The 18,276-nt window shown below is 44.5% G+C and overlaps 1 protein-coding gene and 1 pseudogene across 1 annotated transcript; both read left to right on the top strand.

The window, feature by feature from the left end:
- Positions 1-1,603: 1,603 nt before the first annotated feature.
- Positions 1,604-5,917, top strand: LOC111536692 (elongation factor 1-gamma-like). Its single transcript, XM_026451993.2, has 2 exons — positions 1,604-1,630; positions 5,121-5,917. Exons 1-2 carry the CDS (start codon positions 1,604-1,606, stop codon positions 5,781-5,783), a joined length of 690 nt encoding a protein of 229 aa, XP_026307778.2. The 3' UTR covers positions 5,784-5,917.
- On the top strand, positions 2,050-2,141 carry LOC111536711 (annotated as a pseudogene).
- Positions 5,918-18,276: the final 12,359 nt, after the last annotated feature.

The raw sequence follows: 18,276 nt of genomic DNA on the forward strand, positions 1-18,276 counted from the left end.
GAACCCCTAAGCTTAAGCAATCCTACTGCCTCAGCCTCCCAAAGTGCTGGGATTACAGGTTGAGCCACCATGCCGAGCCTACATTCTACTTTTTTCCTTATTATTATTATTATTATTTTTTATTATACTTTAAGTTCTAGGGTACATGTGCATAACGTGCAGGTTTGTTACATATGTATATATGTGCCATGTTGGTGTGCTGCACCCATCAACTCGTCAGCACCCATCAATTCATCATTTATATCAGGTATAACTCCCCAATGCAATCCCTCCCCCCTCCCCCCTCCCCATGATAGGCCCCAGTGTGTGATGTTCCCCTTCCAGAGTCCAAGTGAGCTCATTGTTCAGTTCCCACCTATGAGTGAGAACATGCGGTGTTTGGTTTTCTCTTCTTGTGATAGTTTGCTAAGAATGATGGTTTCCAGCTGCATCCATGTCCCTACAAAGGACGCAAACTCATCCTTTTTTATGGCTGCATAGTATTCCATGGTGTATATGTGCCACATTTTCTTAATCCAGTCTGTCACTGATGGACATTTGGGTTGATTCCAAGTCTTTGCTATTGTGAATAGTGCCGCAATAAACATACGTGTGCATGTGTCTTTGTAGTAGCATAATTTATAATCCTTTGGGTATATACCCAGTAGTGGGATGGCTGGGTCATATGGTACATCTAGTTCTAGATCTTTGAGGAATTGCCATACTGTTTTCCATAATGGTTGAACTAGTTTACAATCCCACCAACAGTGTAAAAGTGTTCCTATTTCTCCACATCCTCTCCAACACCTGTTGTTTCCTGATTTTTTAATGATTGCCATTCTAACTGGTGTGAGATGGTATCTCATTGTGGTTTTGATTTGCATTTCTCTGATGGCGAGTGATGATGAGCATTTTTTCATGTGGAATCATATATTGGTTGGCACTTAAGTTGGGCAGGATGAGCACTATATATATTCTAAGAAACTGTATGCTTGATTCACAGAGGCTTCTGGGTAACTGCTTACAGTTCAGAAACTTACTTGGACCAGGCTGAGTTGGCCTAGGGAAGGCTGGAAGTGAAAAATGAAGATTTTGTTCAACCTGAGTATAATGTGCTACACTGCAGTTTGTAGTCATAATGCATACAGTACACACATAGAGTGCAACCCTATGATTGAGGAGAGAGGCACTCCACTTTAATGCAGAGGTTGCTGGTACATATCCAGCCTATCCTATTCTGTTTATAATGTGACTCATTAGCTTCCAGAAGGTCTGGTATGGCTCTCACTCACTAAAGTATTACATCTGCAAAATTGTGTCTCCACCTTCCATCATTCCACCATCACTACCCTTGCTGCCTGATGAGGATCAGAAGTTCAGATGCTTATATTTCTGCACTCAAGAGCACAGCTTATCTTTGAGTTGTGTATCCTGACTACAATGCCTTTCTTCTATGTCGTTTGCAGAAGTAAACCTTAGTTGATTTACTTAGATGGTGTCTGTCTGAGCTTTCTGTCCATACAATCCTACTATGGTTATTTGTCAATCAGTGGATGTACAGGCGTTTAAAGAATATCTCCATAGATAATTAAACAATGTGTACATGTCTGAACATTTCACATAGATGAAGTGTCATGTACGGAATTACCTGGTGAGGCAGGATTATCAAATAAGCCAACTGCCTTCAAAAAAACTTGTACCAAGGGATTCACTTGCTGTGGATGAGACTAAGTACTTTGCTGCTCCCTGGCTAGAACTGAGTAAAACACTTGGCCAGTTTGACAGGCCAGAAGTAATAGTGGTTCACTCTTGTCCTTTGCATCATCATGACAGCTATTGAGTGAAAAATAGCCAGTTGACACAGACGTTACAAATACAAACTTAGAATTGAACAGACCCAAGAAGGAATCCAGTTCCACCTCTTGATTTGGGCACGATTTTAGGCCGGTTTCTTACTCATTCCATGCATAGGTTGTTTCCTTTGTAAAATGGGCATAACACTTAAGTCACAGAGGAGAGGTCAGAACTAGCAAATCTGATTCACAAATTAAGCACTCAAACATGCTTATTGTGCTCACTTCAGCAGCACATATACTAAAATTGGAAAGATACAGAGAAGATACATGGATAACATGCAAATTTGTGAAGCGTTCTATATTTTTCATGTTCATGGTTTGGAAGAATCAATATTGTTAAAATTTTCATACTACCCAAAGCAATCTACAGATTAGATGCAATCCCTATTAAAATACTAATGACATTCATCACAGAAATAGAAAAAACAATTATAAAATTTATGTGGAACTACAGAAGACCCAGAATAACCAAAGTTATCCTAAGCAAGAAGAACAAAGTTGGAGGAATCACATTAGCTCACTTCAAATTATACTACAGAGCTACAATAATCAAAACAGCATAGTACCAGCAGAAAAACAGACACATAGACCAGTGGAACACAATAGAGAACCCAGAAACAAATTCACACACCTATAGTGAACTCATTTTTGACAAGGTGCCAAGAACATATGCTGGGGAAAAGACAGTCTCTTCAATAAATGGTGCTGAGAAAACTGGATGTCCATATGCGGAAGAATGAAATTAGACCCGTATGTCTCACCATATACAAAAATCAAATCAAAGTGAATTAAAGACTTAAATCCAACTATGAAACTACTACAAGAAAACATATGGAAAACTCTCCAGGACATTGGTCTGGGCAGAGATTTCTTGAGCAATACCCCACAAGCACAGTCAATCGAAGCAAACATGGACAAATGGAATCACATCAAGTTTAAAAGCTTCTGCACAGCAAAGGATACAATCAAAGTGAAGAGACAATCCATAGGATGAGAGAAATATTTGCAAACTACCCCTCTGACAAGCAATTAATCACCAGAATATGTAAGGAGCTCAGACAACTCTATAGGAAAAAATATCATAATATGATCAAGAAATGGGCAAAAGATTCGAATAGACATTTCTCAAAAGAAGACATACAAATGACAACAGCATTTTAAAAGATGCTCAACATCACTGATCATCAGAGAAATGCAAACTAAAACTACAATGAGAGATCATCCCATCCAGTTAAAATGGCTTCTATCCCAAAGACAGACAATAATGAATGCTGGTGCGGATATGGAGAAAAGGTGGGAATGTAAATTAGTACACTCTTCGTGGGACTATAAATTAGTACAACCACTATGGAGAACAGCTTGGAGGTTCCTCAAAATATAAAAATTGAGCTACCATAAGATCCAGCAACCCCACTGCTGGGTAAATAACCAAAAGGAGGAAAATCAGTAGATATCTGTACTCTTACATTTGCTGCAGCACTGTTCACAATAGCTAAGATTTGGAGGGAAGCTAAGTGTTCATCAGCAGATGAAGGGATAAAGAAAATGTGGTACATACACACAACAGAGTACTATGCAGCCATTACGAAAAAAAAAGAGATCCACTCATTTGCAACAACATGGATAGAACCAGAGATCATGTTAAGTGAAATAATGAGGCCCTGAAAGACTAACATCACACGTTCTTACTTATTTGGGCATCTAAAAATAAAATCAATTGAATTAAGGGACATGGAGACTAGAAGGATGATTACCAGAGGCTGGGAAGGATAGTAGGGGGTTTGTGGCAGAGGTGAGGATGGTTAATGGATACAAAAAAAAAAAAAAAAAAAATAGAAAGAATGAATAAGACCTACTATTTGATAGCACAATAGAGTGACTATCGCCAATAATAACTTCATTGTAACCAGGAACATGTGGCTCACGCCTGTAATCCCAGCACTTTGGGAGGCCAAGGCAGGCAGATCACCTGAGGTCCAGAGTTTGAGACCAGCCTGGCCAACATGGTGAAACTCTGTCTCTACTAAAATTACAAAAATTAGCCGGGTGTGGTGGTATGTGCCTGTAATCCAAGCTACTTGGGAGGCTGAGGCAGGAATATCACTTGAAACTGGGAGGTGGATGTGGCAGTGAACCAAGATCATGCCACTGCACTCCAGCTTTGGAGATAGAGTGAGACTCCGTCTCAAAAAATAAATAAATAAATAAGTAAAAATAACTTAATTGTAAATTTTTAAATAACATATAGAGTATAATTGGATTGTATATAACTCAAAGGATAAATTCCTGAAGGAATGGATACCCTGTTATCCATGATGTGCTTATTTCACATTGCATTCCTATATCAAATCATCTCATGTAACCCATAAATATATACACCTACAATGTATATAAAAGTTATGTACCCATAACTTTTTTCTTTTTTTTTTTTTTTTTTTTTTTTTTTTGAGACGGAGTCTTGCTCTGTCGCCCAGGCTAGAGTGCAGTGGCCGGATCTCAGCTCACCGCAACCTCTGCCTCCTGGGTTCACGCCATTCTCCTGCCTCAGCCTCCCGAGTGGCTGGGACCACAGGCGCCCACCACCTCGCCCGGCTAATTTTTTGTATTTTTTAGTAGAGACGGGGTTTCACCGTGTTAGCCAGGAGGGTTTCGATCTCCTGACCTCGTGATCCGCCCGTCTCGGCCTCCCAAAGTGCTGGGATTACAGGCTTGAGCCACCGCGCCCGGCCAACTTTTTTCTTTTGAGATGGAGTTTTGCTCTTGTTGCTCAGGCTGGAGTGCAATGGCATGAGCTCGGCTCATGGCAACCTCCGCCTCCTGGGTTCAAGTGATTCTCCTGCCTCAGCCTCCCAAGTAGCTCGGATTACAGGCATGTGCCACCACACCTGGCTAATTTTGTATTTTTAGGAGAGATGGAATTTCTCCATGTTGGTCAGGTTGGTCTCGATCTCCTGACCTCATGATCCACCTGCCTTGGCCTCCCAAAGTGCTGGGATTACAGGCGTGAGCCACTGCACCTGGCCTACTATTTTTTTTTGAGATGGAGTCTCACTATGTTGTCCAGGCTGAAGTGCAGTGGTATGATCTCAACTCACTGCAACCTCTGCCTCTTGCATTCAAGTGATTCTCCTGTCTCAGCCTCCTGAGTAGCTGGAACTACAGGCACCCTCCACCAGCAGCAGCCCAGGTGGCGCAGTGAGTGAGCTTTGCTGATAGCAATATATAGTGTCCCCAACCAGTACCTAGGTGTTCCCCACCTTGAGCATCATGCAGCACAACAAATAGGCCACTGAGAATGCAAAGGAGGAAGTGAGGCGAATTCTGGGGCTGTTGGATGCTCACTTGAAGACAAGGACTTTTCTGGAGGACAAACGAGTGACATTGGCTGACATCACAGTTGTCTGCATCCTATTGTGGCTCTATAAGCAGATCCTAGAACCTTCTTTCTGCCAGGCCTTTTCCAATACCAACCGCTGGTTCCTCACCTGCATTAACCAGCCTCAGCTCTGCACTGTCTTGGGGAAAGCGAAACTATGTGAGAAGATGGCCCAGTTTGATGCTAAGAAGTCTGTAGAGAGCCAGCCTAAAAAGGACACACCACGGAAAGAGAAGGGGTCACAGGAAGAGAAGCAGAAGCTCCAGGCTGAGCGGGAGGAGAAAAAGGTGGCTGCCCCTACTCCTGAGGAGGAGATGGATGAATGTGAGCAGGTGCTGGCCGCTGAGCCCAAGGCAAAGGACCTCTTTGCTCACCTGCCCAAGAGTACCTTTGTGTTGGATGAATTGAAGCTCGAGTACTCCAACGAGGACACATTCTCTGTGGCACTGTCATATTTGTGGGAGCACTTTGATAAGGACGGCTGGTCCCTGTGGTACTCAGAGTATCACTTCCCTGAAGAACTCACTCAGACCTTCATGAGCTGCAATCTCATCACTGGAATGTTCCAGTGACTGAACAAGCTGAGTAAGAATACCATTGCCAGTGTCATCCTCTTTGGAACCAACAATAAGCAGCTCCACTTCTGGAATCTAGGTCTTCCAAGGCCAGGAGCTTGCCTTTCCACTGAGTCCAGATTGGCAGCCTGGCCTACATGGTGAAACCTCATGTCTACTAAAAATACAAAAAATAGCCAGGCGTGGTGGTGCATACCTGTAATCCCAGCTACTCGGGAGGCTGAGGCAGGACAATTGCTTGAACCTGGGAGCAGAGGTTGCAATGAGCTGAGATCGTGCCATTGCACTCTAGCCTGGGCAACAAGAGCAAAACTCCATTTCTAAAAAAAAAGAAGAAAAAAAAAATCGAGACCTAACAACAAAACAGAAAATTCATTCACAACCCTATTGAGAGGTAAAAAGGAATTTAAATAAATACATGTTCAAATGATAACGTTGCCTGTTGTATCATTCATATGCCTTAATTGCTCCCTCCCCAGGTGAGAGACAGGTTCCCAAGACCAGACACTGCCTGCCTCCTGTCACCTCTCACTCTTTGTCATGGAACTGCTAGAGGGCCAGCACCTTAAGGGCTGCTGCTTGGTGGCACCCATGCTGCCTAGGTGGGCGGCAATGTGTTGGGGCCAAAGGAGTGACAGCAGCTGGCAGGTTTCCTCTACCTGACTAGTGCCCTGATTTGTATGTTCTTTGTTTTGAGGAAACAAACACACTTCTCTTGCAAAATAATATTCACCTAAGGAGACATGTACAGGGTAAAGACGAAAATGAAAACAGCCAGTGATGAGAGATGAGGAGTATTAAATGGGGCCGTGTATCCTCCCAGCACCTTGTTCCCTAAGGACAGAGAGAGATACAAATAAAAATAGTTTTTTTTATTTTTTATTTTTTTTTTATTTTTTTTTTTTTGAGACGGAGTCTCGCTCTGTCGCCCAGGCTGGAGTGCAGTGGCCGGATCTCAGCTCACTGCAAGCTCCGCCTCCCGGGTTTACGCCATTCTCCTGCCTCAGCCTCCGGAGTAGCTGGGACTATAGGCGCCCGCCACCTCGCCCAGCTAGTTTTTTGTATTTTTTAGTAGAGACGGGGTTTCACCGTGTTAGCCAGGATAGTCTCGATCTCCTGACCTCGTGATCCGCCCGTCTCGGCCTCCCAAAGTGCTGGGATTACAGGCTTGAGCCACCGCGCCCGGCCAAAAATAGTTTTAAAACAATAGTCTAGTGAGCTCTATAGGTCCATGGGTAACCTGCTGGTCATTTAGTTAGTAAACAATAACAATGAAAAGATTTCTGTGGACCTACCTTTTTGATTTCTGTTGACAGATGTAATCCTTTTATTTTCTCAGGAAAAATGTCTTCACAAATACAAAAATGTTTTAAGGAAATATTGAAGTCACTCCTGCCCACATCCACTGCCCAGTGTAACCACCCTTAAAGATCGCTGTGTATTTGTGTACTAATTTTTCTGTTTATAAAATCATTCATATATTTATTAAGAACATGTTTAGACGAAATCTCTGCATTAACCTCAGGGCACACAGCTGGTCTTTGATCACCCCCAACTCCTCAGAATGTCCTGTCTCCATTTCACTCTCCCACAGCTGACTTTCTCCCATGCTCAGGCGCCCCAAGACCATCTGCTGAAAAGCTACTTCCAACCTTAAGCTCAGGCCCTGACTCATAGCCCTTTATTCTAACAGAGCCCCTAGGTGTTTGGGCAGAGGTAGATAGGTATTACCAGGGAAGCAGGAAGAGGACAATGAGGCCCCTTAAGTTCTTTGTCCTGGCTAGGCAGCTGTCCTCCTGCATCACAGGTCTCCACAGGATAGTTCCCAATTCCCAGCTGCTTTCAATTGGTGGGATGTGGATTGGCAGGGTGGGTTAATGCCCTGCCACAACTTTCTCACTTTGTAATGGGAGCTGTATGGTAAATTCACCTGATAGTAATAACTTAAGCATGGCCTGAGAATGATCCTGTATGGCAGACACACCTGAATCCTGAATGTGTGTTTGAAGTTCTGAGCTAAGAAATCTGGGGGTGGCCAACACAGAGATTAATTTCTTATTTATGAAGAACCTGTGAACCCCCAGCCGTCCTGTCCCATGGAATGTGGGCTATACAGGGGTTCAAGGTCCTGTGTTTTGGGTTAAATGAAGGCTGCCAGGTAGAGGTTGTTAGGGGGAGGGTGTGAAGTGAAAATACTATATAATTAGTATATTGGTATTAACAGGTGAGAGCTGCCGGGCGCAGTGGCTCACACCTGTAATCCCAGCACTTTGGGAGGCCGAGGCGGGCAGATCATGGGGTCAAGAGATCGAGACCATCCTGGCCAACATGGTGAAACCCCATCTCTACTAAAAATACAAAAAAGTTAGCTGGGCATGGTAGCACACGCCTGTAGTCCCAGCTGGAGGCTGAGGCAGAAGAATTGCTTGAACTCAGGAGGTGGAGGTTGCAGTGAGCCGAGACGGCGCCACTGCACTCCAGCCTGGTGACAGATTGAGACTCTGTCTCACAAACAAACAAACAAACAAAAAACCCTCTATAAATTGCGTGACTTTATTTTGCAAGAGGTTGTGGTTCTCTTGTCCAGCCCACTGCCGTTGGGCCCTGTCCCCCAACTGTAAGCCCCCAGTAAAACCCCATGTCTCATTCACTGACTCAGGGTCTCTTCTTCAGCCTCTTGAACCTGATATTCATCCCCATTGGAGTGTACAGGGGCTTGGCACAACATGATCATATGACAAAGACCTGGGCTATGAATTTTACCTCTGTCTGGATTCCTCCTTGTTTTTTCTCCTTCACTTTAGGGAGGAATGGCCATTTCCCCACATAAAGAACCGAGTCATCACCTTTTTTTGGTCCTATTTCCTGGGTGGGCAGATTCAGTAACTACTTGTGCCAGGAAACAAAAGTCCATAGAGGCCACATGGCTTTGCCAAGGGGAACAAGCAGGGTGGCACAGGATAGTTTCACACAAGCGAGGCTCTCATGCTGCAAATCCTTTGCTCGCTCCATGTTATATAAATGAATTTTTAAATTTCACCTGAGGGTGTTGTCTTAATCCATTTTCTCCTGCTAAAACAGGTGTGACCAACCTGGAGATTCGTTCCTTGTCTATGAGGAACATCTGAGCCACCATCCTGTCCCATGGAACACGAGCCATATAGGGGTTTGAGGCCCTGAGTTTTGGGCTAGATGAAGGCTACCAGGGGGAGGATGTTAAGAGGGAGTGTTATGTGAAAATGCCATAGAAACTTCTGAAACAAAGAGAAAAATGTGCAACCCCAATTCACTCTGCTAAAAGGAAAAAATTAAGCTGAAATCTGAGTGCTGCAAGCAGCTGTGTGTTTTTTTTGTTTGTTTGTTTGTTTGTTTTGAGACGGAGTCTCGCTCCGTCGCCCTGGCTGGAGTGCAATGGTGCAATCTCGGCTCACTGCAAGCTCCCCTTCCTGGGTTCTAAGCAGATAGCTAAAGATAAAAGGTTAAATGTCTCCACAGGTAGCTAATCAGTGTTCACCTTTTCTTATGTAAAGTGACGATTTACTGAGGCTGAGATGAATACGTGATTGACTATTCCCTTACCAGCTCCTTTTCTCTTGCAACATGTGGATTCACTAATGTGACCATACCCTCCCCCTTTCCCCTCCATCCTGCTTCCCCCACCTGTTTTTAAGATAAAGTCTCGCTCTGTCACCCAGGCTGGAGTGCAGTCCCGGATTAAAGCAATTCTCCTGCCTTAGCCTCCTGAGTAGCTGGGACTACAGGTGTGCTCCACCACGCCCAACTAAGTTTTGTATTTTTAGTAGAGATGGGGTTTCACCATGTTGGTCAGGCTGGTCTTGAACTCCTGACCTCAAATGATCCACCCACCTCAGCCTCCCAAAGTGCTGGGATTACAGGTGTGACCACCACCATGCCAAGCCTGCTTTTCTCCCTTTAAATAATGAAGCCATTAAAATTCTCTTTGGAGAAAGGCACAGACCACAGACTGTTTCTGTGATTCCATGTTCTTTCTCCCAGGACATTGTCCTTAACCTTGACAAAAGAAACTTCTGAATTGATTGAGACCTGTCTCAGATACTTTTGGTTTACCAACTGCATGGTCTTTGCAAGCAGTTGCAATTATCCTGTCCAGCTCACTGCCATTGGACTCTCTCCCCTTTATGTAAGCCCCTAATAAAATCCCAGGTCTCATTTGGTGGCTCTGGGTTACTTCTTTGGCCTCTTGAACCTGGTGGCTTCCCCACTGAGGTTTGTAGGGGTTTGGCACGGCATCCATTCTTGAAAGCAGAGCCTAATCACCTCTTAAAGGTCTCACCTCTTTTTTTTTTTTGAGATGGTGTCTCGCTCTGTCACCCAGGTTGGAGTGCAGTGGCGCGATTTTGGCTCACTGAAATCATTCTGCCTCCTGGGCTCAAGTGATTCTTCTTCCTCAGCCTCCCAAGTAGCTGGGATTACAGGCGTACACCACCACACCTGGCTAATTTTTGTATTTTTAAGTAGTAGAGACAGGGTTTCACCATGTTGGTCAGGCTGGTCTTGAACTCCTGACCTCAAATGATCCACCTGCCTTGGCCTCCCAAAGTGCTGGGATTACAGGCGTGAGACACCATGCCCAGCAGGTCTCGCCTATTAATACCACCACAATGGCAATTAAATTTCAACATGGGCCAGGTGCAGTGGCTCACACCTGTAATCCCAGCACTTTGGGAGGCCAAGGCGGGTGGATCACTAAAGGCCAGGAGTTTGAGTCCAGTCTGGGCAACATGGCAAAAACCCATCTGTACTGAAAATACAAAACTTAGCTGGACGTGGTGGTGCATGCCCGTAATCTCAGCTACTAGGGAGGCTGAGGCAGGAAAGTCATTCGAATCCAAGAGGTGGAGATTGCAGTGAGCCAAAATCAGGCCACTGCACTCAGCCTGGGTGATAGAGCGAGACTCTGTCTCAAAAAAAAAAAAAAAAATGTGGCTGGGCACGGTGACTCACGCCTGTAATCCCAGCACTTTGGGAGGCAGGTGAATCACCTGAGGTCAGGAGTTCGAGACCAGCCTGGTCGACTGTGTGAAACCCCCATCTCTACTAAAAATACAAAAAATTAGCTGGGTGTGGTGCTGGACACCTGTAATCCCAGCTACTCTGGAGGTTGAGGCAGGAGAATCGCTTGAACTTGGGAGACAGAGGTTGTAGTGAGGCAAGATCGTGCCATTGCACTCCAGCCTGAGCAACAAGAACAAGACTCTGCCTCAAAAAAAAAAAAAAAAAAAAAATTCAACATGAGTTTTGGAAGGGACACTGAAACCATAGGACATAGAAGCCAACTCCCTGCAAACCTCAGTATTTAATGCTTCTAGATTCCCTGCCCTAGCTCAACCTCCAACTCCCTTTCTCTGTACCTGTCCAGTTTCTCTTTTTTCTTTTCTTTTCTTTCTTTCTTTCTTTCTTTTTTTTTTTTTTTTTGAGATGGAGTTTTGCTCTGTCGCCCAGTCTGGAGTGCAGTGGCGTGATCTTGGCTCACTGCAACCTCTGCCTCCCAGGTTCAAGCAATTCTCATGCCTCAGCCTCCTGAGTAGCTGGGATTACAGGAGTACACCACCACACCTGGCTAATTTTTGTATCTTTAGTAGAGAGAGGGTTTCACCATGTTGGCCAGGCTGGTCTCGAACTCCTGACCTCAAGTGATCCAACCGCCTCAGCCTCCCAAAGTGCTAGGATTACAGGTGTAAGCCACCATGCCCGGCCACCTGTCCAGTTTCAAGGTCAATAAAGGCAAGCTCAGTATACTCCAATTCTTTTCTCAGCTAGAGGCCAGGACCATCCTGACCTGGTTTAGAATTTGCTCCTGTTCTCTCCAATTTAGCTCCTGTTCAGGACCCTGAGGATTAGTTTCCCTCATGGCCCCAGCTCCTGGTCTGCTGACACATTTTGATCTTCCTAGCCCTAAGCTCAGTCATCAAGCTCACCTCTCTAGTTCCTGCATCCCCTGGAACTCCACAATTATCTCTGGCCCTCAGAACGCAAACCCTAACCGCTTCAAATTCAGTTGCACCTTTGCAGGGTGTAGTGGAAACCCAGGCTGGCAAGAACTGTTCCTAAAATCCACATTCTCACCTGTTGTGCTCCTAGAATCCTGCTGCCTAAATATATGCCCTCCTGGTTTCAGAACAGAGACTCACAAATATATACAGATAGGGTCAAAGGGACCTCAGCTTCAAGGTCAAATCAGTCCTTCCCAAATGAAGACTTTGTTTTCCCACAAAAGACAGACTGTTTCCTAACAGTTTAAAGCATTCCTTGCATCTTGAAATAGCTGAGGCTTTGTTCGTATTTCATGGAAGCCCAAGGAGTGCGGTGTACCTGCTGGGCTCCTTGAACACTGGGTTCAATTTTAAATAAGCTAGTAGCACTATGCAATTTGGCCACTAGATGGCAGGACCTCTTCACCATGAGTATAACATGAAGCTGACTCAGAAAACCCCGGAGTAGTAACACCAGCCAGCCAAAGCAAAAACAACAGCCAGCCAGACAAAGCAAAAGGATTTTACCAAGTTTGGTGAAAGATCTTCTTCATGTATGAATCTTTTCAAATTTGTCCTTATTTTGATAATGATGTTAGCAAATACAATTATGATTTGTTTCCATAGTGGTGTCTGTCCTTATTATACCTTCTTTCTTCTAAGGAAAACCACTCTAATCAGGAAAGAAATCTGAGACTTTTTATGGAAATACAGGGCAAATACAGAGACTCCACTTTTACAGGAAATCGTTTTTCAAAGGAAGTCTCTAGGAATCCTCAACAAGCTTCCTGAACACAGGTCACTTCAAACAGAAGAAGTAATCCAAACTTCATTTAGGGCAATTACTCACAGTTAAACCTTTACAATAATTAATTTCATGCTAAGTACTTTGAACTCCTTCCAGTAGTGAAGTGGGTATACTGCAAAGTTATTTTCCTCTTTTGAGAAGACAAAGTCAGAAGAGACAAAGTAGAGAGGAGGAGACTAGTTCTGGGCATGTAAGTTGGGGTGAAATTCCAGTGTATTTTCTCATTGCTCTCCACGCAAACAATCTGGAGATGAAGTCAGTTGTTTCCAGAGTCAAAGAATACCAGGAACATTCCTGCAGTGAAACAAGTGGGATTTGTTGTTCTCTGAAGGAACCATGGAGCACCTTCAGAAAAGGGTGTAAGAAGCATTTATTTTAGGATTTGAGTTTGTATTAGGTGGTTTTAGAGAGGATATAAGGAATTAGTGCTATGCTCTGAATTGGATGCTATGAGGGAGTGAGGGTAATTCTATTATTGGGAATCCTAGTAAGTTTATCTAGGATGAAGCAAGAATACAGAGTGAGGCTAACGCTGTAATTTGTTTAAAAAAACAAAAACAGCTGGGCATGGTGGCTCACTCCTGTAATCCCAGGCTTTGGGAGGCCAAGGCTGGAGGATTGCTTGAGGCCAGGAGTTCGAGACCAGCCTGAGCAACATAGCAAGATCCTGTCTCTACAAAAACTAAAAATAAAGCTGGGCGTGGTGGCTCACGCCAGTAATTCCAACACTTTGGGAGGCCAAGGCAGGCGGATCACCTGAGGTCAGAAGTTCGACACCAGCCTGGCCAACATGGTGAAACTCCATCTCTATTAAAAATACAAAAATTAGCTGGGCGTGGTGGCACACACCTGTAATCCCAGCTACTCGGGAGGCTGAGGCGGGAGACTCGCTTGGACCTGGGAAGTGGAGGTTGCAGTGAGCTGAGATCGCACCATTGCACTCCAGTCTGGGCAACAGAGCAAGACTCCATCTCAAAAAAATAAATAAAAATAAAAACAAAATAGTCAGGTGTGCTGGTACACACCTTTAGTCCCAGCTACTCCAGAGGCTGAGGCAGAAGGATTGTATGAGACTGGGAAACTGAGAATTGAGACTGCAGTGAGCTATTATCATGCCATTGTACTCCAGCCTGGGTAGCAGAGTGAGATTGTCTCTGGAAAAAAAAAAAAAAAAAAAGAGCAGTAGTCACTCATATTAGCCAGTCTAGGGGAATATTGGTCATTTCTGTAGCTGAGACAATGTTCATGTTTAGTTTGATTTTTGTTAAAACATAACAGTTTGGTCTTGTTTTTGCCTTGATTGATCATTGTCACAGAGTGGCTTTGTCTGATGTTGCTGTTCTGTGAGATATCTCATGTTCAACAGCAGATCAACATGGCCCAGGTGTAAATGCAGGGACAGCAACACTAAGGCTGATGCCTTGCTCTGTTTTCATTTTGGCCAAGGGCAGATGCAGTCAGCCTACAGAAACTTCATCCTTGATATCAAGATTTTCACCATAGCCAAGACTTTGCTTTAGAAACTATTTGCAGAGAATGTAATCTAAATTTGGAGTAGTGATAGTTTCTTCTGTTCCTTTTGTTGCAGGGTAAATTGTTGAATCCTCTGATTTATTAATGGTCACAGAATATAATTCAAAACTGATTGGGGATTGGGGTGATGGCTCAGGCCTGTAGTCCTAGCACTTTGGGGGGCCAAGGCAGGAGGATTGCTTGAGTACAGGAGTTTGAGACCACCCTGGGCAACATAATGAGACCCCTGCTGTCTCTACAAAATAAAAACAAATTACCCAGGCATGGTGGTGTGCACCGGTAGTCCCAGCTTTTCAGGAAGCTGAGGTAGAAGGATCACTTGATCCTGGGTGGCTGAGGCTGCAATGAGCTGTGATCGCACTATTGTATTCTAGCTTGGGCAACAGAGTGAGACCCAGTCTCAAAAATAAAAATAGGGCCGGGCACGGTGACTCACACCTGTAATCCCAGTACTTTGGGAGGCCCAGGCAGGTTGATCACTTGAGGTCAGGAGTTCGAGACCAGTCTGGTTAACATGGTGAAACCCTGTCTCTACTAAAAATACAAAAATTAGTTGGGTGTGGTGGCACACGCCTGTAATCCCAGCTACTGTGGAGGCTGAGGCATGAGAATCGCTTGAACCTGAGAGATGGAAGTTGCAGTGAGCCGAGATCAGGCCGCTGCAGTCCAGCCTGGCAACAGAGCGTCTCAAAAAAAGTCAAACCAAAATAAAACAAAAAAACTGATGGAGTTCAAGACATGACACCTCTCCCCAAAATATGAGTGTAGACTACCAGATTATGCCACCCCATATTATGCCTGTTGGACATAATAATTATTTTGAGAAACAAGAGACAAAGGAGAAACTCTGAAAGAAAGAGTAGAAGTTACCCCCTACACACCTTTTTTTAGCTCAAAACCTTAGAAGACAGAAGTTACCCTTTTGTAGGAGAAATTTACATGCATATAAAAAAAAATCTCCATTTGTAAGAGTTTCTCCCACTCTGCACCAGAATAAGAAGGGTGACTCTAAATTACTGGAGACTCTTATCAATGGAGAAGGCATGGACTTAAATCTGCATTTTTGTTTTTTGCTTACTCATGAGTCTATTTGTTTTGTAGTACATGGATGCAGCCTGGAGTGTTTAGTATAGCATAAATTCCCCTATGGCTACTTAGGAGGTAATCAACGACTATGTGATTTCCCTTTACAATCTGGGCTAATGAGTTTAAACTAGTTTCTCTTTCAGAGTGAAGTTTTGTTTGTTATGACTTTTGTTAGGGTATGAGGCAAGTTTTGGACCATGTTTACCAGTGGTATTATTGTAGCAGGACGAGCGGCAGACAAAACTCCTCAGACACCGAGTTACAGAAGGAAGGGGTTTATTCGGCTGGGGGCATCGGCAAGACTTCAGTCTCAAGAGCCGAGCTCCCTGAGTGAGCAATTCCTGTCCCTTTTAAGGGCTCACAACTCTAAGGGGGTGCATGTGAGAGGATCGTAACTGATTGAGCAAGCAGGTGATACGTGACTGGGGGCTGCATGCACCGGTAATTAGATTGGAACAAAACAAGATAGGGATTTTCACAGTGCATTTCTATACAATGTCTGTAATCTATAGATAACAGAACCAATTAGGTCATTTTTTTTTTTTTGAGACGGAGTCTCGCTCTGTCGCCCAGGCTGGAGTGCAGTGGCCGGATCTCAGCTCACTGCGAGCTCCGCCTCCCGGGTTCCCGCCATTCTCCTGCCTCAGCCTCCCGAGGAGCTGGGACTACAGGCGCCCGCCACCTCGCCCGGCTAGTTTTTCGTATTTTTTTAGTAGAGACGGGGTTTCACTGTGTTAGCCAGGATGGTCTCGATCTCCTGACCTCGTGATCCGCCCATGTCGGCCTCCCAAAGTGCTGGGATTACAGGCTTGAGCCACCGCGCCCGGCCAGGTGTCCATCTTTAACTACCAGGCCCAGGGTGCAGGGCCGGGCTGTCTGCCTGTGGATTTCATTTCTGCCTTTTAGTTTTTACTTCTTCTTTCTTTGGAGGCAGAAATTGGGCATAAGACAATATGATGGGTGGTCTCCTCTCTTATTATCTTTAATGAGGGAATTTCAACTTACATAGTATCCATGAAAAGGGAGTCAGTTAGGTCTTTTGGGAGTTTGTTTAATTGTAAATAAGCTTTTGTGTTCTGTATTTTGGAGGTTTCCAAGTAGAATTTTTCTAGGGAAACATGATCCACCAGGGGGATGATACTTTTAAAGATCTGAAAGTGTCTCACAATTATATTAAATACATAAGATAAATTAGGATGTAGCAGACCACTGTAAGCCCAATATCCGTATAAAGTGTAGTACCTTAATTAGGAGCTAGACTGTTTGGGAAGTATAAATATTATATATGACAATAGGAGTAAGCCAGTTTCGTGTCCTTTGAGGTAGACAGATTTTTGAGTGGGGTTAAACAGCTCAGCAAAGCAGAACGACATGTTTCTGGAGAATAAACTGACTATTGTGGTCAGGAGGGCCTAACTAATATTGTCTACTTCTGATTGGCTAGGTCTCGCTGACAGTATTATAATAACCTTAGCAGAGGCATTCTGATAATCTGAGATCAGAGTCCATTTTATACAAGACTGTGGGATTAATGATATGAGGGAAGGTTAAATGACAGAAGGGGCCTATAAAATGGAATCTGCCTTTTTTTTTTTTTTTTTTGAGACAGAGTTTTGCTCTTGTTGCCCAGTTGGAGTGCAATAGCACAATCTCGGCTCACCACAATGTCTACTTCCCGGGTTCAAGCAATTCTCCTACCTCAGCCTCCCGACCAGTTGGGATTATAAGCATGTACCACCACACTCCGCTAATTTTGTGTATTTTTAGTAGACACGGTGTTTCACCATGTTAGCCAGGTTGGTCTCAATCTCCTGACCTCGTGATCCACCCGCCTCAACCTACCAAAGTGTTGGGGTTACAGGCGTGAGCCACCGTGCCCAGCAGTGCCTTCTTAAGTGTTCAAAGGGGCCGGGCACGGTGGCTCAACGAAGCCAAAATGCTTCATGATTTCAATCTCAGTAGTAGAGATAGATTGGCCACAATACCGAACCAACAATTGTTCAGTTAGGGTGAACTGAACAATTCACAAAATGGTGGGGGCATTTTGAGAGATACTGTCCAAGATGTTTTCAAGGAAATGTCCTACCTGCAGTTGCACAATCTTGCAAGACTATTAGTGTGGGAAATGGGCAGGAACTACAGCCTTGAGGCCCATTTTAAACCTCTCCAAATAGGTTGTGAGTGTGTTCTGGTTATCATGGTCTATTCTTAGGGTTGGTTGAGGCCTCACCTTGCTATAGAACTGAATGTAGTGATTTTTTTAATTGCTTGCTTTTGTGCTCCTGGCTTGGGAAATCTCGAGCTATCTCCCTAGGAACAGGGACACACATCTTGTTGGTATTGTTATTTTTAAATCCCTTAATATATTACATTTTACTCCCTTAACATACTACATTTTACTCAGAAATTCAACAACATCGAGAGACTCTGTCTCTACTAAAAATACAAAATTAGCCAGGCATGGTGGGGCATGCCTGTAATCCCAGGTACTCGGGAGGCTGAGGCAGGAGAATTGCTTGAACCTGGGAGATGGAGGTTGCGGTGAGCCAAGATCGCACCATTGCACTCCAGCCTGTGCAACAAAAGCAAAAATTCCGTCTCAAAAAAAAAAAAAAGAAAAAAAGAAAAAAAGAAGAGGAATGTGGCCTCCTGGGGTATCTGGGCCAAACAGAAGAGATATGGCTCTGGATTGGTTAGTTTGCATGTTAAAGATGCTCCTGGCTGGGCCTTTGTTATTTTTAAGACTTGGCTAGCCCCAGGAGGGGCAGTCTCCCCCTAGCCAGAAAGGTTTTTTAAAATGTCAAAACAGGCCGGGCGCGGTGGCTCAAGCCTGTAATCCCAGCACTTTGGGAGGCCGAGACGGGCGGATCACGAGGTCAGGAGATCGAGACCATCCTGGCTAACACGGTGAAACCCCGTCTCTACTAAGCTAGGCGGGCGAGGTGGCGGGCGTCTGTGGTCCCAGCTACTCCGGAGGCTGAGCCAGGAGAATGGCGTAAACCCGGGAGGCGGAGCTTGCAGTGAGCTGAGATCCGGCCACTGCACTCCT

This window comes from Piliocolobus tephrosceles, chromosome 12, assembly GCF_002776525.5.
Source record: "Piliocolobus tephrosceles isolate RC106 chromosome 12, ASM277652v3, whole genome shotgun sequence".
In the NCBI taxonomy this organism is placed as follows: domain Eukaryota; kingdom Metazoa; phylum Chordata; class Mammalia; order Primates; family Cercopithecidae; genus Piliocolobus; species Piliocolobus tephrosceles.

Coding starts and splice junctions, on each gene's coding strand:
- LOC111536692 (XM_026451993.2), top strand. CDS start 1,604: ATGAAGTGTCATGTACGGAATTACCTG. Junction 1,631..5,120: donor GTCATGTACGGAATTACCTG/GTGAGGCAGGAT, acceptor CACAACAAATAG/GCCACTGAGAATGCAAAGGA.